Source organism: Mesocricetus auratus, unplaced genomic scaffold, assembly GCF_017639785.1.
Source record: "Mesocricetus auratus isolate SY011 unplaced genomic scaffold, BCM_Maur_2.0 Super-Scaffold_100676, whole genome shotgun sequence".
Taxonomy (NCBI): Eukaryota; Metazoa; Chordata; class Mammalia; order Rodentia; family Cricetidae; genus Mesocricetus; species Mesocricetus auratus.
Window position 1 is genome coordinate 21,671,461 of NW_024429266.1, and position 27,653 is coordinate 21,699,113.

Consider the following 27,653-nt stretch of genomic DNA (forward strand, 5'->3'; position numbering starts at 1 on the left):
AACTCTTAGAGATCCACCTGTTTCTGCTTCCTGTGTGTGCGTGCGTGTGCATAAGCATATCACTGGTCTTTTTGTAGAAAAGTTTCTAAAATGTGATTGGAAACTCTACAGTTGATAGATCTGACTTTAGAATGTCATGAAATATCTTTCTATGCTTGTTTTAGCCAGAAGACCAAGAAATGATGAAATAGATTTTCAAAACTGTATAAATAGGGTAGAAGAGAGGGACATTTAAAGTAATCTCTCCACTACTGCTTAGTTTGCCAGCAGATTACTTTAAATGCCCCCCCATAATGATTTTGATGACTATCTTACATACCATCCTAGAACCTCCATCCAGTGACAGATGGAAGCAAAGGCAGACACCCACAGCTAAACACTGACCTGAACTCCTGGAACCCAGTGACAGAGAGGGAGGAATGATGAGCAAAGGAGTCAAGACTGGGCTGGTGAAACCCAGAGAAACAGCTGACCTGAACAAGGGGGAGATCTTAGACCCCAGACTGATGGCTGAGAGGCCAACAGGGAACTGATCCAGACCCCCTGAATGTGGGTGTCAGTGAGGAGACCTACGCAATCTATGGGGCCTAGTAGGTAGTAGATCAGTATTTATTCCTGGCACACAAATGGACTTTGGGTACCCATCCCACAGTGAGGGATGCTCTTACAATCTGAACATTGGAGGAGGGCCTGGGCCCTCCACAGATTGAAATGACAGACTCTAGAGATCCCCATGGAGGGCCTTACCCTCCCTGGGGAATGGAGTGAGAATTGAGTAGGGAGCTGGGGGGGCTGGGGAGAAGTGGGTGTGGAGGGGAGAGAGAGGAAACTGGGACTGACATGGGAAGCAAGCTTGTTTCTAATTTAAATATATAATAAAACGTTTTAAAAAATAAATAGGGTGGAAGAGCCATAATTTTGAAGTTTTTTTGGAGTTACAGTTTTTTGGGGTTTTTTTGTTTGTTTTTTTGCTCAGTTGTCTATAAAGTCTTATTTTGTCATCAGTGATGTTTTCTGGAAGTATTATGAGAGTTACATATAGAATTCTTACCAAATGGTCTGAATCAAAAGGTAACTAGATAATGTTTAGTGGAATTTGTTTTGTTTTCAAGTTTCAAAATGACTCTCACTGTTCAGAAATAATAAGCCAAAGCTCAATAGTCTTAACAAAGTAAATGTTTCATTTATTTTAGAGTTTATTCAGTTGTTTTGAAGGGTGCATATGTTTTTATGTCATAGCAACATAGAAGATAAACATTTATATTTGTACCGGTTTTAATACTGTAATTTCATATTCACATAACAATAGACAAGTTTTCCATAAAGTTGTCTTCCTAGCTGTGAGGATATTTATCTGAGGGAAGGTTTTTGTCAACCAAACATGACAAAATAAAATATAAGATGAAGCACAAACCATCACATTGAGGCTGGACAAGGCAATCCAACAGAAGAAAAAGAGCACCAAGAGCAGGCACAAGAATCAGAGACCCACTTATTCACACACTGAGGAATCCCATAATAATACTAAGCTGAAAACTGTAATATATACATAGAGGACCTGGTGCAGACTTATAGGCCCCATGCTTACTGCTTCAATGTCTGTGAGTTCATTTGCCCAGTTGATTTAGAGGCCCTTATTTTCCTGGAAACCACTCTCCAACCCCCAGCCCTTACACCCTTTCTGGCTTCTCTTCTGTGGGGTTCCCTGAGCTGTGAGGGAAAGGATTTGATGGAGCCATTCCATGAAGAACTGTGTGTTCCAGAGATTTTTCTCTCTGTGTAAAGTCTGACTGTGGGTCTCTGAATCTGTTCCCATCAGAGGAGGAAGCCTCTCTGATGATGACTGGATAATGCACTGATCTATGAGTGTAGCAGTGTCATGTCATTCGAGGCATTTTATTGGTGCTTTTTTTTTTTTTTTTAAGGACAGTAGTGTTTGGTTTTATCCTGTCTCTGGGCTATCTAGTCTTTGGTTCTTGGCCATCCAACCAGTGGTGGGTATGAGTTCTGTCTCATGTAGTGGGCCTTAAGTCAAATCAGACATTGCTTTTTAAACATGTTTTTAAACATCATAGTTATAGAATGACGATTTCTAAGATAACTGAGGTGATCCTTGAAGTTAAGCCCCAACTTCCTGTAGTAGGATATCATGGGTATACTATATTCTGTTACATGTAAGTTTTTGTTTGGTAAATATTTTTAGTGACTTATTATCTAGGTCATAATGTACAATCCAATGAAAGCCATTCAGAGAAAGACTGAACTTTGTGATCGGGCCTCCTCAGAGTCCAGCTTCGTTTTGGGACTAAGACTACCTAAAGGAATGATGGTTAGAAATCCTCTAAAGCATGCCTTTTGAAGTTGGTATCTTTGGGCTTTGGGCAAGAACCCATAGTATTAGTATTCTGTACCATTAGTTTAGGGATGTGCCACACATTTTAGAAATAAGATAGATGGTGGGTTGGATTTCTTGTTATGAAAATTGAAACATTCTCAGATTTTAGCTAGATTATGCACCTCTGTTGCTAAGAGTGCTTATAGGAAAGTTGGATCATCCCAAGGAACAGATTTGAATACTCAGTGCCGTCCCTGTGGTTCCACTGAGTCCCTTTCATATTGTAATGTCATACTCACTGCTCTTTTTTCTGTATCACTTTTATATAGTTTATAGACATGTGAGAGTTTTTAATTTACCTTTTTATCCATTCTGGTGTTTTGCATATACTAACTGTGTAAAGTATCCTGATACCACACTTGATCTTAGTCAGAAAGCTGAGAAGCACTGAAAGTGTTTTTAATTAAATTTAACTAAAGCAAAACTGATTCAAATCCAAGACGCTGTATCTCTCATTTTCTTTAGTATTCATGACAACTGTTACAATTGAGCACGTCCTTATATGAATGAATGCACTAAAGGAGTATGTAACTGTGCTGAGAGACTCAAAATTAAAGATCAGTTAAGGTTTATAGTATTTTCTGTTTCCCGAATGAGTATTTCTCATATCACTGTGCTGTAAATGCTTTATAGTGCCCAGGCAGTTCTCTTTCACTGTTCCCGTGATTTCAGTAAGTGGCTCACTCTGCAACAGCTGCAAGTTATTCCCAACATCTGCTGTGAGTGCTAATGTTCTCCAAGGCCATTGAAAACAATGCTCTCACCCCATTAACAGCCTCCATCCTTCTCCACTGTTTTTCTAACCCGAGAGTTAGGGAAGAATGAGTGCAATGTATCTAGGCATAAGGAGCCTTAGGGCTGCTTATCTGTGGTCACGTACACAACACTTTATTTGTCCTTCCTGCTTTCTGTATGTAAAAAGTTAAGTAGTTTTGTAAACATGAGAAGGTAGTTTGTTACATATAAATATATGTTATATATATGTATATAAATATATGTTAAAATAAAGTCTAATGCAAAGATAAAGGGTTCTGGCTGAACAATACTTCTTAAGTTTTAAATGGCTAAGTAGAGTAACTTGAACTTGACATCTACTGTCTCATTTCTCTACTTGCATAGTGGGGAAATTGTTCTCTGCTATTTTCCTATACACTCCACTTCTCGGAAGTCACAGAGTACTGGATGTGTGTACTCCACAGCTCCCTCCAGTACTTCTTTTAAGGGCACACATCTGGAACTGAAGAAACTCAACAGACTCTAAGATTGCTCTCTGTGAGCATTATTAACTTTCTAACAATAATAGGTAATATGGAAAGAGATCCCTTAGCCATTATTGCCATCTTGTTGGGCTGACAGTTAATATTTTTAATAAGAAGCAAATAAATGAATCACAATCTTTCACATTTAAATTGTCATGTCATAAGTTTGCATTACAATTTATGTATTAGGAAGAAGAAAATGGTTACTTATGAATGTAATTTCTGTTTACACTTTTAGAACTAAGATTAAGAGTATTGGAGAGAAATAAAGCCAGATATTTTGGCTAACATAGTAAAATATTATAGCTTATTTAAAAATATCTCTTTGGCTGGGCATGACCTGTACTCCCAGTACTGGGTAAGCCAAAACAGGAAGATTGAGAGCCTTAAACCTGTCCAACTATATCAAACCATCCTGAGCATTGTAGAGGTACTTTAAAAATAGAAGTCCTTAATGTTATTGTACTCTATGCTGTTTGCTTTGCAAGCACATAGATACATGAGTTTATATGTTAGCTGAGATATACTCACTCTGTAAAAATTTTGTGTAGAACTTTGTAAAGTTTTCAACTTTGTAAAGTTTTGAGTCATCTTTCCTTCTTCTAATCATTGTCATAGGATTAAAGATTCATTCACATGGCAGTTTCCACTATTCCTGACTTGAAACCTGAAAGAATAATTACTGTCATATAAGAATATGCCTATTTTTGTTTTAATGTGTTAGGGTTGTTCAGGGAAATTCTTTTTTTTTTTTTTTTTTTTTTGGTTTTTCGAGACAGGGTTTCTCTGTATTGTTTGGGCAGGGAAATTCTTATTAGGGCTCTTTTGATAATATTGAAATTATTCTCTTATTGATATGAGATTGTATCCTTATCTTTATTTTTAATCCTTCTTGTTTTCTTGACTCTTTCTGTTTGGGATTAGGAAGGTTGCTCAATGGTTAAAGCACCATGAGGCCTGGAGTTCAGATCTCCATAACCATATTAAGTGCCAGGTAGGAGTGATGGCCCACCTGAAACTTCAGCCTTGGAAAGCAGACATTGGGCCTGCAGAGCAAGCTGACTAGGGAGACTAGCTCTATTGGTGAGCCCTCAGTTTGATTGAGAAATCCTGCCTTAACGAGAGGAAAAAGCACTATCCATTTGACATTCATATAGATCAGATGCTATAAAGATCATTTATATAGTATTGTTTCCCTAAATATTATATGGCCAGAATTCTGTAAAGGATTGGTGTGTCTTTCTAACCAGAAGTACACAAAAAAAAGGAAGCAGAAAATTTGCGTTAAATACAAGTAAAATTTGTTAGATAGTTAATTTTCTTTATTTTCTTTTATTAAGGGAAATTCCAGAGATCTATCCAGGTAGTGGGCAGAGTGCACTTCTAGTAATTAGGTCAAACGCCTTACATGAGTGAAGAGTACTTTCTAATTTTTGAGTCTAGATGTCATTTTCCTTAGTTATTTTTGAAGTATTGCTTTGAGTCTGAGCAGGGATGGGTATAATGGAATAAAACTATGCTTAACAGAGTTGGATCTAACTCCAAGAGTCTCTTCACCTAACCAGTGTGAGGTCTACATGATCTCTTAACACTCTGTGTGCACACAATTATAATCTAATTTCTATCATATTTGTTTGATTTTTTAAAATGTAGTAGCAGACCTTTAAGGAAATCCTTTACATGACTTTGAGATCTGAGCTTTGGGGTGTGGAAGGAGATTCTTGATGTAGATTGGCTCACAAGGAAATACCGTGCTTACCCACTTAAAAGATACAGATAGATATCCCTAGGCTACATCTCAGGAAATCATAGAGGCTTTAGGAGCTCTGTGCCATGGGCTGGCTGGCTGGCTGGTTGGCTCTCTCTCTCTCTCTCTCTCTCTCTCTCTCTCTCTCTCTCTCTCTCTCTCTCTCTCTCTCTCTCTCTCTCTCTCTCTCTCTGTGTGTGTGTGTGTGTAGTAGTAGTAGTAGTAGTTTATAAATTCTGAGAAACAAATTATTTTCTTCCCTAAATGCCACATTCTCTCATATTTATTTAACTTTGCAAAAAGTTCCCTGTGCCTGGAATGCTGGTTTGTTTTCTTTGTTTCCCCTGTGCTGTGAATTCCTTTTTACTTTCGTATGTATTCATTGTTTATTATTACACATCATTTCTCCACATATTTTTAGTTCTCTGTTGGTGGATGAAGTTTTTCAGTGACTTCCGTGAATCCTAGAACTTGCAGCCATTTGATATGCCTAAAGAGTGAACTAACAATCATATTGCCACTAAAAGATTTAACTTGTTTTAAGAGTGATGATCCAAAACTTGGAGCACAGTTAGCTCTCCTCAGTCCCACCCCCCCAAAACCCTCTAGAATAGTAAGTACTACCTTTGTTTAATACCTTTCCAAGAGGTTTCCATCTGTTCAGTTTTTGTTGATGGGGTCACTGTGTAAACTTGCACTCAGTGCAGGACTCAATGTGCATTTCTTCTAATGCTTCAGCTTTACTCCATTGTTCACAGCAGCCCTGTGGAGGGCTCTCAGAAGAAAGTGGACTCCGCTCAGACACTTGTCGCATTGTCTGGAAAGCTTCTGTGTGGGAGGCCTATGTTAAGATATTGGTATCTGTTCTTTAGAGACAGCTGTTTAACAGCTGGTCCCTGATGAGGAAGGCGATTGATTTTTAACTACTCTGATTGTCACTAGTTGTCCTCTTCATGTTACCATCTCTGATGAAGAACATACTTCCTAATTGGACACTCAGAACTTTCTCTTTTAGCCTATCTTATGTATGTCTGTTTTGGTTTTGCCATAATTTTGAAATAAATTTGCCATAATTTGAGAACATTTTGAAAACTGAGTTTGGCTAGACATACCACCTTAAGTCTCTTGGAATATGACTACTTCATGTTCTCTTAACTTAAGACTTCCTTTAACAAGGGAAAAATAAGGACCATTTATTCATTTTTAAAAGTTGTGGCTGAGCATTGGTGGTGCATACCTTTAATTCCAGCACTTGGTAGGCAGAGTCAGGTGGATCTCTATGAGTTTGAGGACAGTCTGGTCTACATAGTGAAATTTAGATCTTCCAAGGCTACGTATTGAGACTTTGTCTCAAAATAAATATACAAACAAATAAATAGTAATGAGTTTTTATTTTTTATTTACCTATATTCCAGGGTTCTGAATACAAAAAAAAATTCTAGATGACCTAGAAGTCATCTTTGTAGATCAGTGGTACATTTCTTTAGCTCTTAGTGAATCACATCAGCCTGTAAATACTGATCAGCAATACTGGTTTTGGTGGAGTAGGAAATGCATGTTTAATTGTAAGCAAGACTGTGAAGGTTTTAAAAGCTTTTCTAAGGATGTACGTGAGTAATAACTGTGATGATTGGGTAGCCACAAGTTGACCAGGGCAATTATTAGTCGTTTTTATTAAATCATGTCTAGGATGTGAGAAAATATTGTAAAATGAAATTGAGAGAGTCAGCTGTTCCTTGTACAGTTCTTTGCCAAAATATTCTTACTGTTAATTAAAAATAATCACTCACATTATAGCTGTAAGTGAATCTTTTTCTTAAAAGTAAATAAAATGGAAATGGACATATAAACACAAAGTATAATGTGTTAATTGATTTAACAGTGATAGGTACAAGAGATTGTAGGGACATAAAAGCAGACCAGTTCATTTTACCTAGGCGTAGGTGGCAGAGGGAAGCAAGAGAAGAAGATAGGAATTAGTTCGAGAAGTTTAAAATAGAATTGACACTTTCAACAATGAATGGCAAAACAAAATGTTAGGGATGCAGAGAAACTGCATCACTCCTGAGATGCTCATGGGAATGTAGAATGATAAATTCAGTCTAGAAGCTAATGAAGCAATCACACCTTAGACAAGCAAAAAGCGTACAAGCAAGAGGGTGAAAAAGTGAAATGGAACTTCATCAAAAGTAAGAACTGTTGTGATGAAAAGGATGCCATTAAGAAAGATATAACACAGTTTACAGAATGGTAGAAATCATTTGCAAGCCAAATATATAATGAGGCTTGCATTCAGAGTGTGCAAAGAAATCTTATAACTCAATAATAAAAAGACAACCTAAATAAAAACGGACAAGAAAATATAAGACCGGCATCAGTGCCTGTCAATAGATGAATGGATGAGGAAAATATGGTATATATACACAATAGACTATCATTCTGCTAGGAAAATGGTTAGAACATATAAAGTGTGAGAAACAAAGATCCTCATTTCATAGTAAGAGCTCTGTAGACGCAGTAGTGAAAAGGAAGCAGTTTATTTTGTGATTTTGCAAAGCCAAGCATTAGCCCCAAATGGCAGGTGAACTGATTAGGGTAGAGAACAGTCTTTATAACCCTGAGTTCATGATCCGTCCTTGCTCTCTTATAATCTGAGTGATCAGGGAGTAAAGACACATGTCATCTGGGTCTCATCTTTCTCTGTCCCCAGTGTTTGTCTTTTTCTCAACAAAAACCATGTGGGTTCATCTCTGCACTCTACATCCTATTTACTTTAAAGCCCATCAGGCTCATGTCTTTGAGCAAGCTTGGCTGTTAGTAATTTACCCACTGAATTTTTAGTTCGGGTGGGGTATCATTAGCAGACTTGGTGAGACAAGTGCTTCACCACCAAGGCACAGCCCAGCCAGCTCGCCGAGTTTGTTTGGTAGTTGATAGGTAGAGTGCCAGCAGGGGTCAAGTGTTTTCTGTTCTTCTGTATTTGGACCCACACGTCTGAAAATGAACCTTCAGATTTGCTTATATAAAGAAAGTTAAATTTTATTTATTTGATGTGTATATAGGGTGTGTGTGTGTGTGTGTACATGTGTACGTGTATGTACCTTTGCCACCGCACATGTGAAGGTCAGAAGTTAGCTTTGGGGAGCCAGTTCTTGCCTTCCACCTTGTTGAGGCATGGTTTATTTCTACTTCCAGCCTAGCTGACCAGTGAGCTTCCAGGGACTTCCCATCTCACTACAGATGGGTGCTACACATATTGTCAGAGTGTCTTGATGTTTATGTATATATATATGCATATATATGTGTGTGTATTTATTATAAGCTTCGTACATGTGCACATTATATTTCTATTGTATTCACCTCTCAGTACTCTTCTTGTTCCCCTCCCACTCTTGCTAATCCCCTTTCTTTTCCCAACTAGCCTCCCTTTTACCTGTGGCGGGGGGGATGGTGGGGTGGGAGAATATGAGTTTCATTAGGGTTTCAACAAGGGTATTGTTTGGAGGGATTTAAGACAGGATTTTGGGGTTTCTCTGTGTAGCCCTGGCTATCCTGGAACTCACTCTGTAGACCAGGCTAGCCTCAAACTGACTGAGATCTGCCTGCCTCCCAAGTGCTGGGACTAAAGGCATGTACCACCATGGTCCAGTTAATATGTATATTCTTAATTGTGTTGTCTTTTAATTTTTTAGTTGCTGATTGGTTCATTAGTTAATTTTTACTGCAAGTGGGTAGCTGTGAAGAATATGGTAACTACTAGTATATGTCAGTGCCGCTACCTAGATTCAGGCTAAAGCCTAACAGGTTTACCTTACTTTATCCCGTCAGTGAGTATATTGTCTTAATACCATAATTATTGTAGTTTGACTTTGAACTCTCTTTGAAAGGTCTGAGGGACCTTGAAAATCTACTGTATGGAAGCTGCAATTGATTATTATGGAGATCATTATGAAGGGTAGAAATAGACAGTTGTGTTAAGGGGAAAGCAAAGCGGGGGAGTCCATAATGGTGTGTTTGATGGGGATGTGTGTTTTGCTACTATGGCCAAGAAAGGGCTCAAAGAGAAAGTGACATTTGTGTGATGAAGGTGACGGCGTGTTCAATGCATACATTTTTAGGAAGAATATTCCAGGATATGTAGAAAATCGGGTTCCCAAAAGGAAGAGTCCACACAGAGAAGGCTCTGCTTCTGTCAGAACACAGAGACCATGCAGGGTGATGTCCGAGAAGCAGGTGGACCTCATGAGGGCCATTGAGGTTATTTTAACTTTCCTCTGAGGTTGGAAGCCATTAGAGTATTTTGATTTATATTTTAATTGAATTGTTCTAGACGTAGAAAAGATGAGCAAAGCTAAGCAGACTTTGAGACTGTTTCACACTGTCTAGAATCACCCAAGAAATTAATGAGAGATTCTTTAGATTAGACTGACCTATGGGCCAGCTTCATCCACAGGCACTCCGTTTATGTCACCCAGGCTCTTCCTTCAACTCCTTGTGACCTCTACTCCCTGCCCAGTTCATGACCTCTTTGTCTTAATTACACACACACACACACACACACACACACACACACACACACACACACACGCACGCACGCACGCACGCACGCGCACACACACACACACACAGCCTACTGAGTCCATTTAGTATTGATGGTCTGTGCATGTGTTCAGGGCTTGGGATTGAACTACCTGTGTAAAAGCTTGTCCCTAGGAAAAAAATGATTTTTCTGCTCTCAGCAGCCATTAAGCACCTGTAGCTCTTCATCTAAGGGAGGGAGTCCTTATTTCTGTAATTCAAATAAAAGTGGATTTTCTTCTTGGCATAGTGCTCAGCTTCTAGGGTGAGCAGGTATTTAGCTTGTCTATTTTGGTAACCTAGGATCCTGACAGAAAATTTGTTCACCAAAATAGATGTCAAGATTATTGGAATTTGTGATTTAAATTTTAAGAGCATTAAGTGAATTTAAAAGACATCATTTTGGGTTTTTTGACGTTGTTGTTTGCTTATTTGTTTCTCTTATTTTGTAGTTTGACTTTCCAGGACTCTGTTTCTTAAAAATGTGCTCTAGGGACATTGTATAATCTTTGCCATTTGTGTGAAATCAAGATTTAAAATTACATTGGAAATAACGTGGCGGGGGGCGGGGGCTTGTGTGGCAGTGGTGGTGGAAGCAGTGGCAGCAATTACACTGGAAAGAAAAGTGCCCACTTTCTGTAAAGGTTAGGGGAATAGCCAGACCCTAGGGTCATGCAAGGGGAAGTAAGTATGCACATAATAATAAGTGGGATTGATTCAGTTTCTTTTCTGTTGTGATAAGTTGCTATGACAAAGCAACTTCAAAAAAAAATGAGGTTCATTTTAAGTCACGGTTCCAGGTCCATCATGGCAGGGACGTCATAGCAGCAGGAACTTGAAACAGCTGGTCATATTATGTCCACAGTCAGAAGAGAACAATGAATACATTCATGTACATTAATGCTTAGCTTGCTTTCAGTACCCTTGTATAGATCAGGATCCTCTGCCTAGAGAATGGTTCTACCCACAGTTCAAAAAATGTAATCAGGAAATCCCCACAGATGTGTTCAGAGGCCCCGTTTCCTAGGTGATTTTAGTTTTTGTCAAGCTGACCATTAAAACTTACATGAAAGAGTCAGCTACACAGTGACAGACCACCTGTTTAACATTTATAAAGTTTGATTCCCAGAACCAGCAAAAGATGGGAATAAGAGAGGTAGGGAGACGTAGCTAGAGTCATTTTTTTCTGTGCTCTACTCCCATTCTGCCATGTTGCCTACATGGCCACATGGCATTTGGGGAGCTTCCTACAGAGTCTAATATAAGAACCATATCTCAAGACAAACAAACTTGTTTGGCCTTATTAGAATTTCCAGCTCATTTTTCTTGTTGACTTTTCCAGCATTATCAGAATTGCGTTACATGTCAAATTTTTCCTCTTGTCAGAATAGAAATGTTGTCTCCTCCTTGGGACATCTGTTGTGTGCTAATGGTTTTGATTTATTCTTCTTCTTCCTGGCACATAGTAGTGGTGCAGATGCATGCTTTATATTTCCTTTTATTGGTCTGTAGTTTTATTGCATACATTAGTGGCACAAATAGCACACTCATTTGGGCTATTTCTACTAACTGCTTCTAGTTTGGGGATGAGTAATCTACTTTGCTTATGTTTTTAATGTGGTGACAGGCTCTACATCATAGGCAGTTTAGTAGATTTCAAATGATGACATTTCACTTAATTTTACCACCTCTAATTTTTTCTTGTAATTTTTGTTTTCATGGTAGTTTACTATGTATGTCTGTCTGTATGCTGTGATGATTTCAAATATCCTAATTGCCATTTCTTTAGTGAGTAGACACTTTTGGTTTCTAATCAACAGTTTGTGTAACTACAGGAAAGCAGTTTTGGTTCCAAATGTTGTAGATTTAAATAGTAAATCTGCTTGACAGGCCACTTCTCATTGCTGCTCTAGCCCTTTTAATTTTGAGGTTCAGAAACTGGAAAGGCAGTTGGTAAGAGATGAGGTATAGTGACAGTAGAAAACCGGAGCTTCACGAGATAGGAAGTTAAGAAAATGAAAAGCTGTGTTTGGAATAAGAATGAATGTTATTTTTTTAATCTGGTTTTAGTGGTTGTTGTATTTGAAAAACAAGCCCATCTCAGGAATCCAGTGGGTATAAGCCAAATATTAAATGTTGAGAATCCATTGTTGTTAGTGTTGGCCTGATACACAGAATGTTTTTGATTCACAGTAGGCCATCTCAATCCAGTGAGAGCTGCTTGGTTTCACACTTGCAGCCTTTTCAGTAGGGGCTCCTTACTCTTAGGGGGCAGCATAGCATATTCTAGGCATTCCTTCCTATCAAAGATAGAGGCTCCCACGCTGTCCTCGTGTAAGAGAGACTGTCTCATCTACTATGGCATGAACTGGCTAAAGTGGAGATATTTTTTAATGGGTGTTTTATTCAATTATATAAAAAATCATTTCATTTGTCAGCTTTTGATGTAAGATTTGTGCTTTGTTTTTAAGTCTAAATCTGCTGTTCAGCACTCTGTATTTTCTTTCTTTCATAAACCATACTCACACCCCATCTGCCATAATTTCCAGGTATCATTTATAATTACCTTGAATTATAATAAAAACTTACAGATTATTAAACAATATGGTGGAAACTTAGTTTCTTGTGTCTTTTATAGTTTTGCAATGAGAAAAATAGAATTAACCTATTTACTTTTATCAAGCTGTGTCTTCTCTATTTTTATTTAGTTTATCAGATTATATAATATTGAAAACACAATCACACTAACAAGTCAGCAGTTAGAAAAATTAACTAGCAATTGGTTTACTCAGTTTGGACTCTGTGGATATGTAGAACCCATATTTGTTACTCTTAGTTGGGCTTTAATTTTATTGTGAGTTATTGTCATAAATTCCAGCTAAGCAACATGCCTTATACTTTTTCTCAGTCTGTCTCCGATGCTTTTGCTTCATCAAAAAGGTGAAATGCCATTTAATGTGCTGCCCTCATACTTTGACTATCTCTAATAAGGTGCACGGAAAGGGAGTTGGAGAACTGTATAGAATTGGCATCTTGGATCGTGTGTTACCCCACAATATTGGAAAGCTGATGTTTTTTCTCACGGTGCAGTGCTTTGGTGTTTGTCTAACAACCTTTGGGAGTATGAATAACAAAGCATTGGCTGCAATTTTGTCTCCACAGTTTTATCCCTGAAGATACATACCCTGTAATTTATCAACCCTATACAGGACTTTCAGATGCCCATTTGAAAATGTCTTAAAATAAGCAACAGGGTTTTGAAAGACAGTGTTGAGATACATCTATTTCTGGAGCAATATCCTTTTTGAATTTCCTTTTTACTCCTAAATAGCTCAACTTTTGTTGCACTTGGGTTATTTTGTGCTCAGATTCATCAAATTATGCCTCTACTTTTCTAGTATGGAATTTCCTCCATTGATTCTTTAATACAGATTTAGATGAGGGAAAGGGCTCCTTATCAAGAAGTCTTAATAATAAATGTGACTTTTCTGTGCTGTTAAAAATTAACAAAGTGTCAGATGTAGTGGTGCATGCCTTAAATCTTACCACTTGGGAAACAGAGACAGGTAAGTCTCTGTGAGTTAAAGGCCATTCTGGTCTCGCCTGCCAGGTCTGCTTAGTGAAACACTGTCTCAAAACAAAGTTAATAAAGCTATCCCTGATTGTGTTAACCTTTATTGAATTTCTGTTGACCTGTTGACCAAATATCTTTAGTACTGGCTCACAAACAGATAAAGTAACTAGTTACTAAACCTAGCTTAGGCTGACGGAAAATCAAATGCAGTAGTGACTTGGGAAAATCAATTTCTGTCTCTGTCTCATCTATAATTTTTAAATATTTTATGGCTCCCTGGTCACCAGGCTCCCGATCTCCTGGGTTTTGCGCTGTAATCCTCTGGTTACAGCCTCCATCTCATAGCCCAGTGTGGCTTCTCCAGCTGTAGCTGCCATGTAGCTGCTTTCTAGGTGGCAGGAGGGAGAACATGGGTGGCCTTCCATCATTACCATCTCAAAGAAGTCCTTTCTACTAGACTAAGTAGCCTCCCCTGAATGCAAAGGAGTCTGCTTTCTGCCCAATTAAGTGTCACAGGTTCTGTTTCTATTCCAAAATTACAGTAGCAGGAGAGCATATATTGGAAACAAATCACAGTTTCTCTCTCAGTGCACAGTTGTTTCCTGCATGAAAATAAAAACCTAGATTTCTGTTCTTTAAAGCATCCTGTGTAGAACAGTGCTGAATATACAGTAGGTGAGTGTGCTCAGTAAATGTTTTCTGTGATAAGTGGTAGAAGTCAATAAATACTTGTTGACTAGCTAGTTTCTGCAGTTACAGCTACTAGGATTAATGATCTCATAGATGAAGACAGGAAAATAATTCAAAGTTCATTTTTGGCTTAAGGGCCATTTTTTTAAGGAAGTAAAGGTACCTGTTCAACAAAGCAACTGTGCTACCCTCATTATATATGTATGTGTGTGTAATATATTTTTATATAAAATACTCTTAGAATCAGTAGTTATACTAGCTTTGGTTCCCTTCAGTTTTGATCTGTAAAACAAGTACTTTAAGTTCTAGACTGTATCATATGTGATACCTTCAGTTCTATCCCTAGCACTGAGAAAAAAACAAAAAGTTCAGGTTCCCACCTATAATCCCAGCACTCAGAGGGCAGAGGCAAGAGGGTTCAGAGCTAGTTACACTGCATAGCAAGTTCTAGGCCAACTTTAGCTACATAGTGAGATCCTCAAACAAAGAAAGGCTACCTTACAATTTTTGCATACTTTTAACGATGAGAAACAAGACAGGTTAATTTTAATAATGTGTATAAATATGCTATGTGGTTCTTCATTTTCATAAATAACAGCATAACTTTTTGTTTCCTGCTGTGAAACATAGGAGACATTACATTTAAAAAAAAACCATGTTTAGAAGCATCTAGATCTTTGCAACAAACTCATAATTAAGTCTGAGCCTGACTTTAACCCTTCACCAATGCAATCTAAGTGTGCTTGTTTTTACAGTAACCTTAATTTAGGCCTTGCAATATGAGTGTTGTTTTCTTATTCAGTTTATACCATGGAACAATATTTTAATTATAGGAATTAAGCTATTTATAATTTTCATAACAGGAAGATGAGCAATTTGTTTCTTCTAGGTTATAATTTATTATCTTGCTCTCAGAAATGTGTGATCTTTGTGTCTAACAATGCACTTAACAAAACAAAACGGGAAGAAAAAACATCCATTCTTGCCAGTGCGATTCTACAGTCCCCTCTCCCCCCACACACACACACTTTTCTCTCCACACTTGAAAAGTGTGTTCTCCTGGAGCTGTGGCTTTGAATCCCATGAAGCACAGTAGTTACCATGTTTCTCCACACAGCTCTACCCATGGCTGCTATCTTAAGTCATCTTTCACAGTCTAGGTTTTTTCCTTGCTTTGCAGACAGCTTCATTTCTCACACTCAGCCGTATCAAACCCAATATTTTGGGACCTTCGTCCATATAGCAAATTTGTTGAGTGAATGATAGAACAGTGCCTATGGGAACAACAACAAAAAGCAATGCCAAGTAGGTTCAGCTTAGGTTTTGTCTTAGCTTAGTCTAGCATGCTCCCTTATGTAGACAGAAATACTCTCAGAACTTTTATCCCTGTGGTAATTTCATGTTTTTGTTAGGAAAGAATCGTTGGTAATACTAGTTAATATTAAAATCATAAGCCATTTATAACCTGCTTTAGGCTATCTATAGATGGAACTACATTTATCAAACACTCAACCTCCCCACTGTTCTGCAGCCAAGCTTCCCTTGGCTTATTCTTACTGTGAGTGGTTATGTGGCTGGGTCCTGGCACCCCAGATACTCTGAATCACTTAAGGGTCATCAAACATTGGCTATGTCACTTTTTAGAGCTGTTGTAATTATGGTAGACAAACTGAGTTCTTTCAACCCTCCACTTTAACTGTATGCTTTCTGTGGGTGTATGTATGTGCAGGGGTGTGTGTATGTTGGTGTGTGCATGTACATGTGTACAAAGGTCAGAGGCTGGTCTCAGGTATTGTTCCTTAGGACAAGGTTTTTCATGGGCCTGGAGCTCTCCGATTAGGCTAGGGTGGCAAGCTGTTGAATCCAGAACACATTTCTGTGTCTGCTTCCCTGGTGTTGGGATTACCGCATATCTTTCATACCTGGCTTACGTACATGCACTCAGCCTGAGCTGCTTCCCCAGCCCACAGACATTTTAGTGTGCTCTTGTCACAGATAAATATCTAATACTATGGCATTTTACCTCAGAGGAAGACACAAAGCAGGCAGAGAGGCCCTTGGCCCAGGACCTGCTTTAGCCTTTTACATATTGGTAATTTAGGAGAATTTTGGAGGACAAAAGGTTTCTCTTCTTTACAAATGGTGTGAAAATGACTGTTTAAGTCTAGACAGAAAGTCATGGAAAAGGGCCCTTAAAAATTGTGATAGGGCTGCTGAAGTGTAACTCTTCACAATTGATAGCTTCTGACAGGGAGAGGGTGAGGAAGGACTCAGTTATCTTTAAGGGGCAGGCCATGGGAGTTTGACCATGCTCCGGTGAATATATGGGCAACACAAACTGGATTCCTCCTCCTTTTCTTATTTCTTCTTCTTGGGGGGTGGAGAGGACAACATCAGCGGTGAAGGTGGACCTGGGAGGAATGGGAAGCAAGAATAATCAAGGTGTATTGTGTGAAATTCCCAAATAATCAATAAAAATATTATGTGGGGAAAAAGGAAGAAAGAATGTGTTTCTGTAGGACTGGACACTGAAACCTGGACAGAGGATGTAGTCTTGTCCAGATCATACAGCTCTTTAGTGCACAACTAGAATTAAGACCTGTTGTCTTGATAACTTGACCAGTACTCTTTATGGTGTCCTAATCACACATTGTTATCAGAATCTAGAAGTATTCAAAACCTGCCACAGTGTGTCTGGTAATGATAACCCCCAACCCCAGTAAATAGGTATTGCATTAAGATCATGTGTAGTTGACTATTTCTAAGCCAAGTTCTTATCAAAACTAACTTTTCATTACCCAAATGAAATTTTGGCTTCCTAAAATTATAAATTTGGAATGTTCTGGACTAAGCCAATTATATATAAAAGGCTGTTCTTTCTTAATTTTTAGGATCACCTGCTATTGCCAGCTACTACCCATAACAAGACCACAAGACCAAAAATGTCAATTGTCTTACCAGCAATAAACATAAATGGTAAGTTGAAATTTTGATTTGTTAACATGAGAGTCCATTGCTTATCTAATATTCTCTAGGTTAATGAAAGAACATTCAAGATAGTAACTCAGATATATTTGGAAATGTTTCCCCACTGTTTATTTTTACAAAACATTAATTTTAGTTTCATTACTCTTAATTTTAAACCACTATATTTCTTAAGATTTATTTTCATTGTTTTTTAAAATTATATATATTAGGAGAGTTATGTGTAGGTGCCCACAGAGGCCAGAGGAGCATATTGGATCCCCAGGAGCAGGAGTTAAAGAGGTAGTTGTAAGCACAGTGAAACCACTGAACTAGACCTCTCTGTGGGTAGAAGAAAACTTTCCGTGGGGCATCAAACTGCTAGCTGTCTCCCAGAGGGCAGAGAACAGCAGGTGGTGGGAAAACCCTTATCAGTTTTAAGGGGACAGGTTGCTGTGGGAGGAGAGGTGCAGTCCAGAACAGCCTGGGGTTTAGCATGGGGTCTTTGATCTATAGCAGGCTGTTTGGGAATTAGATGCCCTTGCCTGTGGTTGACCACTGGGGCAGACAAGGGAAGCTGTGACTTTCCTGCTAAATAGAAACCTGCCTTATAAGACTCCTAAGGTTTCTGTTTACCCAGTAACAGCCCTTCTCTTTACTGGCTCAGAATCCTTCTGTCTAGACATTGTCATCAGCACTGTCATTTTGGACCTAACTTTAGTGAGCTACCTGACATGGGTGCTAGGAACCAAACTCAGGTCCTCTGTAAGAGTATTACATGCTCCTAACTTCTGGGCCATCTCTCCAGCTCCCCAAATTACTGTACTTCTAAAAATAAAGAGTAGTTTTCTTTTATCTACATTTACAAAATTGGGAAAGCTAGCATGCTACTCTACAGACTTCCTGTTGAGCATCTCTCTAGTCATATGTACAATATATAAAATCCTTGATATATGCTAATGGTGACATTTTTAATTATTGCTTTGGAACCTAGTTTCCTGTTTTAGCTTAATACTGATAAATTGTAGACAAGACTGTTATGTGCAGCCTTGATGAGCTTGATATTAATAAGATTGCTGTTGTACTTGTTCTACCTACTAGTACTAGGTGTTACACTAAAAATAATACTGATAGGTAACTCAGGGGCTAGCCAAAGATGAGGAGGCCCAGTGATTCTGCTTATAGTCTAGAGCAGTGGTTCTCAACCTCCTAATACTGTGACTGCTAAATACCATTCTTCCTGTTGTAGTGACCTCCAACCATAAAATTGTTTTCATTGCTACTTCATAATTGTGATTTTGCTATAGTTATGAATCAGTGTAAATATCTAATATGCAGATAGTCTTAGGCAGCCCCTGTGAAAGAGTCACTCAACCCTCCAAAGGGTCATGACCTGCAGGTTGAGAATCATTGATCCTCTCTAGAGGGAGAATTAAGACAAGCACAGAAATCAATATACTCCAGAGAGATTCCCATAAGTAATATGGAAATATTCAGCTTTTTGGAATAGAGTTTATCTAGCAAAACAGCATAATAGAACTTATGATAAATTTTCTGTCTAGTGACCAGAACCTCAGAGTATATGAAGAAAATGTAATTAAAAAGCCCTTTGGCCTAGCCTGTAAGCGAATCAGATTGCATTCTGATTAATAGCCATAATCAAATTATCAAATACCACTATATAATAAAACACTGAACTTGGGATAGAGCCTAGTAAAATGCCAGTAAACATCAGGCATTTTTATATATAAGATCATAAAGAACTAGAATCTCATGATTCAGTGAGTGTGTAGACAGCTAGTTGAAACGCCTAGAGACAGCCTCTGGGTATAAAGTAGAAACAGTGTCTTTATTACAGCACAAAATGTTAGGATACATTCTTAGTCTCACAAAGATGTTCAGAACATGGGCCAGCAGGATGACTCACTGGGTAAAGGTGCTTACGGTCAAACCTGACAATTTAAGTTTGCTCCCTAGAACCCACGTAGTGGAGGGAGAGAACCTACTTATCCAAGTTGTCTTCTTGCTTCTACATGCATACCTCTAAAGATATTCATGAGATAATCACACTACTACTCAGTGAAGGATAATTTACTCCAAATGTGTTATGGTATTTGTGAAATCTCATTTTTTCTTATCCCATAACTACTTGGCTTTCTTTGCTTATATCTATGACTTTGGTCAGTTCCTGTTCAGAGAAGCTATTTTTTTCACTCATGTAGAACTGACTTGATTCTGTTCTTCTGATATTGTGCAATACAGTGCCTGGTTTTGTTTTATAGCAGTGAGCTGTCCATTTATATCAAGCCAGAAACAATAAGATGCTGTTTGATTCTGTTTATCTTGGCCAGGGAACTAATTTTTAAAGATAAATCTTTCCTGTATTTGGGAAATACAATTGTTAGAAGATCATTTCCTTTTTAATCTGTTCCAGATTTTTTGCAAATAAATTCTGAGTATTTTTCCTTTTAAGATATCATAAACTTAGAAAAATTTTAAATCTTAGATTAAAATTCAAGAACTACTGACAGAGAACATACCGTATGTTAAGTTTGGTGCTACACCACGGCCTTTCTCAGAACAGTGCCTTCACCCTTTTACTGTGAGGATATCTCTCAGATTAGAGCTTGATCTTGTTTTACTCTTCACCAACCTCAGCACCTGCAGGGAGGTGGATGGCATCCCTGTTCACCATCACAACCTGCAGCTTACACCTCTCCCCTGCAACCGCCCACATCTTTCACAGACACAGCAGACTTTCCTCTTTGTGGCAGCCCTCTGCACCACCGCACCAGTGACTGCAGCTCTTTCTCTCTCAGCTCTGCCTGGCCTTTGGCCCATTCATCCGGGGCTGTGGCCCTTCTTGATGCAGTTTTCTCTTTAATACCACCTCAGAAGAAAATTAACTTCTCTGTCCTTCGACTTTCTCAGAGTGTTTATGAATTCATTTATGAATTCAGAAGTTTTATGTACCTTAGAAATAAAAGTGAATTGTGGCTGATCCCTCTCTGGCTTAATGGTACCTGTAGAATTTTGGAGAGAGTGGTAAAGGACGGAAATTAGAGACAAAGGTTATTAACTGGTTTCTATAGTTCACTAGATGGTGATATTTGGGAAAAGGAATTTGATTTTCCAACTTAAGCAAAGTAAATACTTTTCCAGGTCAGTATTTGATCTTAAATTATTATGAATGATGATTATATTTTGTCAGTTGAGCTGTGGAAAAAAAGTCTAAGAAGCAGAAAGAAAGTCGGATAAGAGCATAATATTTATGTCATTTAGAAATTACTGGTCACAGGCCAATGAGATGATTCAGTGGTTGAAGACACTCGGTGCCAAGTCTGACAAACTGAGCTTAATCTTCAGACTCCTCATGATTGATGGAAGGCAGTCCTATAGTCTGTCTTCTCACCTGACCGCCACATGTACACACACACACACACACACACACACACACACACACACACACACACACACACACACACACACAAGTAAATATGATAACAATTCTAAAGAAATCACCGATCACCGGCAATACCATACCATTCATTGTTCTTCATTTTGTGAAGAACTCTTTTTTTTTCCCTTTGGTTTTTCGAGACAGGGGTTTCCTGTGGCTTTGGAGGCTGTCCTGGAACTCGCTCGGTAAACCAGGCTGGTCTCGAACTCACAGTGATCCGCCTGCCTCTGCCTCCCAAGTGCTGGGATTAAAGGCGTGCGCCACCAACGCCCTGTTCTTCATTTTGTATCCTCTATATTATTTAAGTTTCTTTGTCTTTTAGAGAGTTGAAAATAGGTTAGTAAGCTGTAAGAAAGACTGTCTTTGCTTGAGGAGGAAGTCTTCCTACTAAAAATAAATTGAAGTAAAATAAATGTTATATATCTATTCCAAAGGGTTTTAAGAACTGATTGCATAGTTGGCAGAGAAATGGATTGGAAATGAAGAGCCGTTGTGACTTTAAATGAAAGGGGCTGTAGAAGTCCTTCTTTTAGTACTGGAAATCAGCATCTCCTGCTCTTCAACTATTTTCACGTATATTAAACTGCACATTTCCTTCATTCTTGATAAATAATTCAACACAACAGAATGTCGAGGAGATTTTGTTATGGGAGCTACTTTATAAATGTATTTACTGGAGGGATGAAACTACTATCAGCAAAAGCATCCCATCATTGGCCAGTGCTTTCACTGACTTGTTCTCATTGTCGTCTTCTCCCTCTGTGCCAAGGAACGCTGTTGCCCTAATTCTGCCAGAGTAGAGCAACAAATGACTACCAGGCTAAAGGGTAATTATATTTAGTCTCAGAGTGGTTTCCATGTAATGGAAATCTAGAGCTTACCAGCAGTGGTATGCAGCTGCCAGTGCCAATTCCTGAAACAGACACAGTTTTAGTTGGAGAAAGCCTAGCAGGAGGTTAGGAAGCAGGTCGGCCAGATGCATGTGTTGGTTTTTATAATATGAGAATGTTGATACACTACTCTTATGTGGAAGTAGCTCTCCCAAAGCAAATCATTTGGAAACTGTCCCGTTGATGCTGCTCAAGCAAGCTGATTGCCTACTAGGCTGAATTGTGCCATTTACTCTTACAAATTTATTTGTCCTTAGAGGTGTGCAGGTTGCCTGTTGGCATATGTGTTGGGGGAGGGTGGTATTTACAACCTGCATTTCTATTGTAATCATCGTAAATCATTCCATTTCATAGTTGCATCCAGAGAGTTAAGTGATTGGGGCTGTTAAAACAATGTATGAGCATAGTTCTTGACTTTTTGACTTCTGACTAGTACTGTTTTCACACTGAGAATTTTTAATGAGAACAGAGGAAAAAATCACACTAGCCATATGAAAAAAAATAATTTTTGTCTCCAAGTGCAGCCATGGACTAACGACGCATAGCTAGAAGGTAAGGTAATAAAATGTCACTACAGTTGGTAACATCTTGTGAAGACCAAAGTTGGACTTCCAGCCTTGAATACATACTACTGTTTTGTGCTTGAGAAGGCTGTCACCTAAGCAAGTCAGAGTCAAATTCAAGATTTGAGTACAATTTGACTCAGTTTGTTGGATCTTTTTATAGTTCATCCCACCACCAATGAAACTAAGATACCTTCTGATCCCAGGCCAGTTGTGATGATTGAGATTAGTTCCACATCAGAAACAGTATGGAGAATCACTTTTTAAAGAGACATCCATCAAGTACTAGCCATGTACTCCATGCTTTTGGTATAGAATAAAAAAGTTGAAGACTACTTTAATAGAGAATAGAATTTTGATGACTGGTAATCATTTTGTACTTTGAGAGGTGAAACTTGAGCTGGACTATAAAGGATGAGGAAAATATAAGGAATATACTTATGTGAGGATTACATCCAGGTACAGCTGACAAAACCTAAGTAAGCTTGAACTTAAACCAGGCATAGAAGATTTGTTGAGAAATATACAATAAGGGCTACAGGGAACAGGCCTGGTTGCTAATATTGTTTTAACAGCTTAAGGATATCAAGACTGGGGCTGGAGAGATGGCTCAGCAGTTAAAAGCACTGACTGCTCTTCCAGAGGTCCTGAGTTCAATTCCCAGCAACCTCATGACCATCTGTAATGAGATCTGGGGCCCTCTTCTGGCCTGCAGGCAGACACTATATATGTAATAAATAAATCTATCTTTAGAAAAGTATACCAAAACCAAGAAGACTGAATTTACTTGACCCTTCTCAAATAATCAAGTCATCAGATCTGTATTCCAGGCAGAAAGAAGGCAGAGCAGTGTCTCTGAAAATGAACATCTTTCAGAAACTTCTAGTAAATTCCTGTGCCTCATTGTACATGAACTGTGACAAATACTTAGACCTAGCTTCATGTTAGGCTCAGAAATATAATACTTTAATGAGGTGCACAGAGATCTGAAAAAAGGAAAGGAAAGGACCAGTTCTTTGAGTTTTTCTAGAGGATGGGGGGTTGGATTAGATAGTCAGATGAACAGCTGCTCAAGTTGCCTGGGAGAAGACACGGTTTTGAAAGTGACTCATATCGACAAGAGAAGAACAATAAATGTTTACTGTAAGGGATGTATCCTGATTACTTCAATCATTAATAAATGAAAAAATTTACTTTAAGTATAAAACATAACAAGATGAAAGCTGTCAAAGAGACTTTTGGGGGTGGGGTATGGGTCAGTCACAGAGTATGGGCCTAGCATGTGGGAGGCCCTGGTTCCACATCAAGCACTGCAAAAATAAGAAACTACTAATTCTTCAGAGGCATATAACAAACAGAAATAAAGAGAGAAGATGAGCTTGGAAGAAGGGTAGGGTGAATTGAATTTGCAGAGAATTGAGCTTGGAGACATTGCAGCAATTGAGATTATTAGAGACCTGGAATGGCAAAGAGGAACATTTTCAAAGTAATTCCAAAGACAAAAATCGTAAGTGTTGGAAGCTGGTGGTTTATGAAGAAGAGATTCCCCAAGACAAATTCATGTTAACTATTTCATCAATACCCTAATTTTGGTGTTTCATGAGTACTGTCAGAGCCAGTGAGATGACTCAGTGAGTAAAGGTGCTTTCTGACAAACCTAATGAGGTGAATTTGATTCCCATGACCCACATGGTAGAAAGAGAGAACTGACTCCTGCAAGTGGTTGTCTTGGGAGGCAGGCATGCATACATGCCCTGGACCTGTAACAAAATATATATGTTGGGAGGACTGTTAAAGTGGAATCATAAGATATATAAATTCTGAGAGGTCTGTTTTTCCCCTACTCAGCCAATTGTCTTTTAAGATCTGTCATGTTTTCAGGTATATAATAGTTGTAACTTTTTAGTGTATTTAGTGCTTGCTTTTCAAAACATTCATTGATGGATAGTTGCATAGTTTCCGTCCTGTTTGTTTGCCTTTATGATTACTTATGGGTAGAATGATTTCTCTGCTGAGGGAGTGAACCTAGAACCTTGAGTTTACCAGGCAAAGCACACTGCCACCAAGTAATCTACGTACCCAGCCCTTACCTTTTTTTCTTGTTGAGTTTGAGAGCCAAGCATGGTGTTTATATGCCTGTAATCTGAGCACTTTGGACATAGAGGTAGAAAGATCTAGAGTTCAAGGCCGTCATCAGCTACATAGTGAGTTGGAGGTCAGTCTAGAATAAAAGAGAACCTGTGTCAAAAAAAATAGAGAGAAGGTTGGGATATAGTCGGAAACCAGATTAGATGGTACTGTAGAGAGAAGGAGTTTAGCTGATCAGTATAGTAAGAAAATGATGAGAGCTAAGGAGTTTTAGGTAGAGAAGTTACTCTGACCCCCTGTACATATGTGGCATTTGTTCCAGATTGCCTGCCTCCTTGCCAGCTGTACTGTCTTGTTCCTACTTCTCCTTGAAGACACTACTGAAGTCCTACCACTGCGAAACAATTTTCCTCCTCATCATGGGCCACCACAATTTATAGGCCTGGTGTTACCTTTCCTCCACTACCATACCTCTCATTTCCAATGAGTGTGCTGTGTCGTTCATATTGACTGGTCTCCTTCTCTCCTTCCCTTCCCTGAAGAATACCACGTTATATAATTTTCAAAGATGCTGCTTTTCAAGTTGGGGATTTTCCCATGTTATGTTTACATACTGCATCTCCTGTAGCCCCACCCTGCCTTTCATTTCCTCTAGCTGCCCTTATTTCCCCCTTTGTTCTTGCATTATCAGTATACCCACTTTGAATTCTTTTACCATTGCTTCCTCCAGTCAGCACAGCCTTTCTGGAATCTCTTCTACTAAGAAACTCTGGAAATAGACCTGGGTTTTTAAGTGGATGAAGCAGCTTCTGTGACAGAGCTGCCTCTATGCACTTGATACGATTCTTTGCTTTGATGGCATGTTGGCAGTTGCACAGGAAAAAAAAAATGTCTTCTACAGATAGTTTTCTTATTTACTGAGTATTTAGCCTATAGGAACCTTCACGAGACTCTGGGGGTTTAGATTAGAGCGACCTTTATGGGTCTTGTAGGGTTTTGATCTTTCTATGTCACAAGGAGCTAATTGCAGAGCCCATTGTACCTAGTTGACCTCTAGAGGCTCCTTCCTTTTCAGGAAGATCTCTTTTACTCTTCCCCGCCATGTGACAAAAGTCTGCTGCTACTCAGACATATGGTTTAGCTATAAGTAAGTAAAAACTAGAGGTCAGCATCTACTTAAGCCAACTGTTTTATAATTCCTACTAGCTCTAAAAAATCTGAATTCTTCATTTTTACACACATCAAAGTGGACCTATCATTATACTGGAAAATTAAGATCCTTGCACTTTGTTAGGATAGTGAATCACACAACCTCAGTTGCACAGTTCTATCAGCTCTTGCAGGCTAACTTATTCATTATTTAAGACATCTGGAAGCCGAGGATGTGATAAGCCAGCATCATTTCATACATGTACATGTCAAATGTATTGTAATTTTTGCCCACATTAGAACGTAGTTTTCCACTTGGCCTTTTATAGTAAGAATCACAGAGGCTCCAAAGATTTAGAGTTTTAGAGTTTTTATATAAAATCTTAACTGAACATATAGCTACAGATTAAGAACATATTCGTGTGTGTGTGTGTACGTGTGTACACGTACTCTGGAGATGTGACTCATCGGGGACGAGTTGCCTTTGGACTCCATCAAATACCCAAAAGGATATTGTCTCTACGGCTACTATGATTTTACAGAGACAAACATCTCTTAAATACCAGATTTAGACTAAATAATGAGGCAAATACAAACTATAAAGTAGTTTATTGCTAAGGAAGGAAGCGGTAGGAAGGCCATGGAAGCAATTCCCTTAAAGATACCTAAAACCCACTTTGCTCTTCTACTCTAGTTACTATATAGGACAGAAGTATATTAGAAATCTGATCCACTTGTTATTATGGGAGTATAGGTTAGGGCAAAGAGAGATTAATGTCCATGTATTCAATCCATAGGACATTAGAATTGACAAGGCTTTAGTGCAAAGTCATCTGCTAATTCCCTTTCAGGGTTTGGATCCCCTCTGAAACGTTTTGTTCAGTGGCCAACCACTTGATATATAATTATTTCCAGGGATAGTCTGCCTGCTTTAAATAGCTTTGGCAATTGTAAATTGTTCCTTTTCTGTCTCTTCCCTAATCCACAGTATTATAGATGAATTAATCTTTCTTCTGCATGATAACCTTCAGCTGTCTACACATTGCATACCCTCTGAATCTCTACATTCCAAGACCCAGCTTTTAGAAGTCTGTTCTTTCTTTCTGTCATGTCACCAGGCCTGCCTAAGCCATTTTCCTTTCCTTTTCCTTTTTCCTTTTCCTTTTTTGAGATAGAGTCTCTCTCTCTGTAGCCCTGGTCCTGGAATTTGCTATGTAAACCAAACTGACCTTGAACTCACATCTGTTTGCTTCTGCCTCCCAAGGGCAGGAATCAAAGACGTGCCATCACACCTGGCTAGAAGCCACTTTTCTTTGGATTTGTTTTCTTAGCACCCCTGTTCTGGTCATTCTCTTTAGACTGAATTCAGTCTTGTCCCATCTCTTGGGAAAGCTAATGAAAGATGAGCGGAATAGAGTACCTTCAGGTTCTATGTGGACTATTTCTATTGGTGAAACCTGTGTGATTTTTCCATTGAATTATGATTATGTTCTCTGTCAGATACAATCTGTTAAGTTCATGTGTGTCACTGCTGAGCCATATCTATCCCCTCTTCCTCTTTATTGCTATTTTTATTAATGATGATGATGAATGGCGATAACGATTATGGTGACTTAGGGCTGAAATTAAGACTGTTTTTAACCCTGATACATTTTTTCCCATTAAATCCTTGAATCTAGGAAAGGAATTTTATGCATATTAGTTATCTGTTTCTTAAATAACAAGTTGCCCCTAAACCTAGCAGTTTAAAAGAGGAAATCTTACCTCACACTGTTTCTGAGGGTCACAGAGCTTAGGGTGGTTCTAACTCCGGGTGTCTTTTGAGGTTGCAGTTCAGATGTTGTCTGGGTCTAAAGACATGGTGTGCTTCTAAGTGTGTCTGCATGGCTGTTGGCCTCACCCTGGGGCTACCTATCACATTGTTTCTCTCAAAACAACTGACCCATGAGGATGAGAAAGTAAGCAAGTAAGATCCCCCAGAACAGAAGCCACCACCTTTTAAATTTAAACCCCAAAGTCACATAATATCATGTCTCCTGTATGCTTTTGGTTACCTAGACCAACCATACTTCTTAAGTCTGAAATATTTTGATGTTTTATGGAGATAAAAGGACAGAATAATTCACATAGAAAACTATTCTGTTACTCATTTCTTCCAGTTTCCTCTTACCTAGAGTAAATAAATAAAACATTTGCTTAACTAAGAACTCAGATAGTCAAGACCTCAGTGTAATTGTTAAGTTCCTTTGCAACCAATGCTTAGTTTGGTGCCATAAAACTGAAAAATTTGTCTCTG

The 27,653-nt window shown here is 38.6% G+C and overlaps 1 protein-coding gene across 1 annotated transcript in view; it reads left to right on the forward strand.

Annotated features, from left to right (window-relative positions):
- Atf6 (activating transcription factor 6) overlaps positions 1-27,653 on the forward strand; it is a 152,696-nt gene that overhangs the window by 100,504 nt on the left and 24,539 nt on the right. Inside the window, exon 16 of the mRNA XM_040739028.1 lies at positions 17,135-17,219. Within this exon, the coding sequence (XP_040594962.1) occupies positions 17,135-17,219 (85 nt within the window). The remainder of the gene's footprint in view (positions 1-17,134; positions 17,220-27,653) is intronic.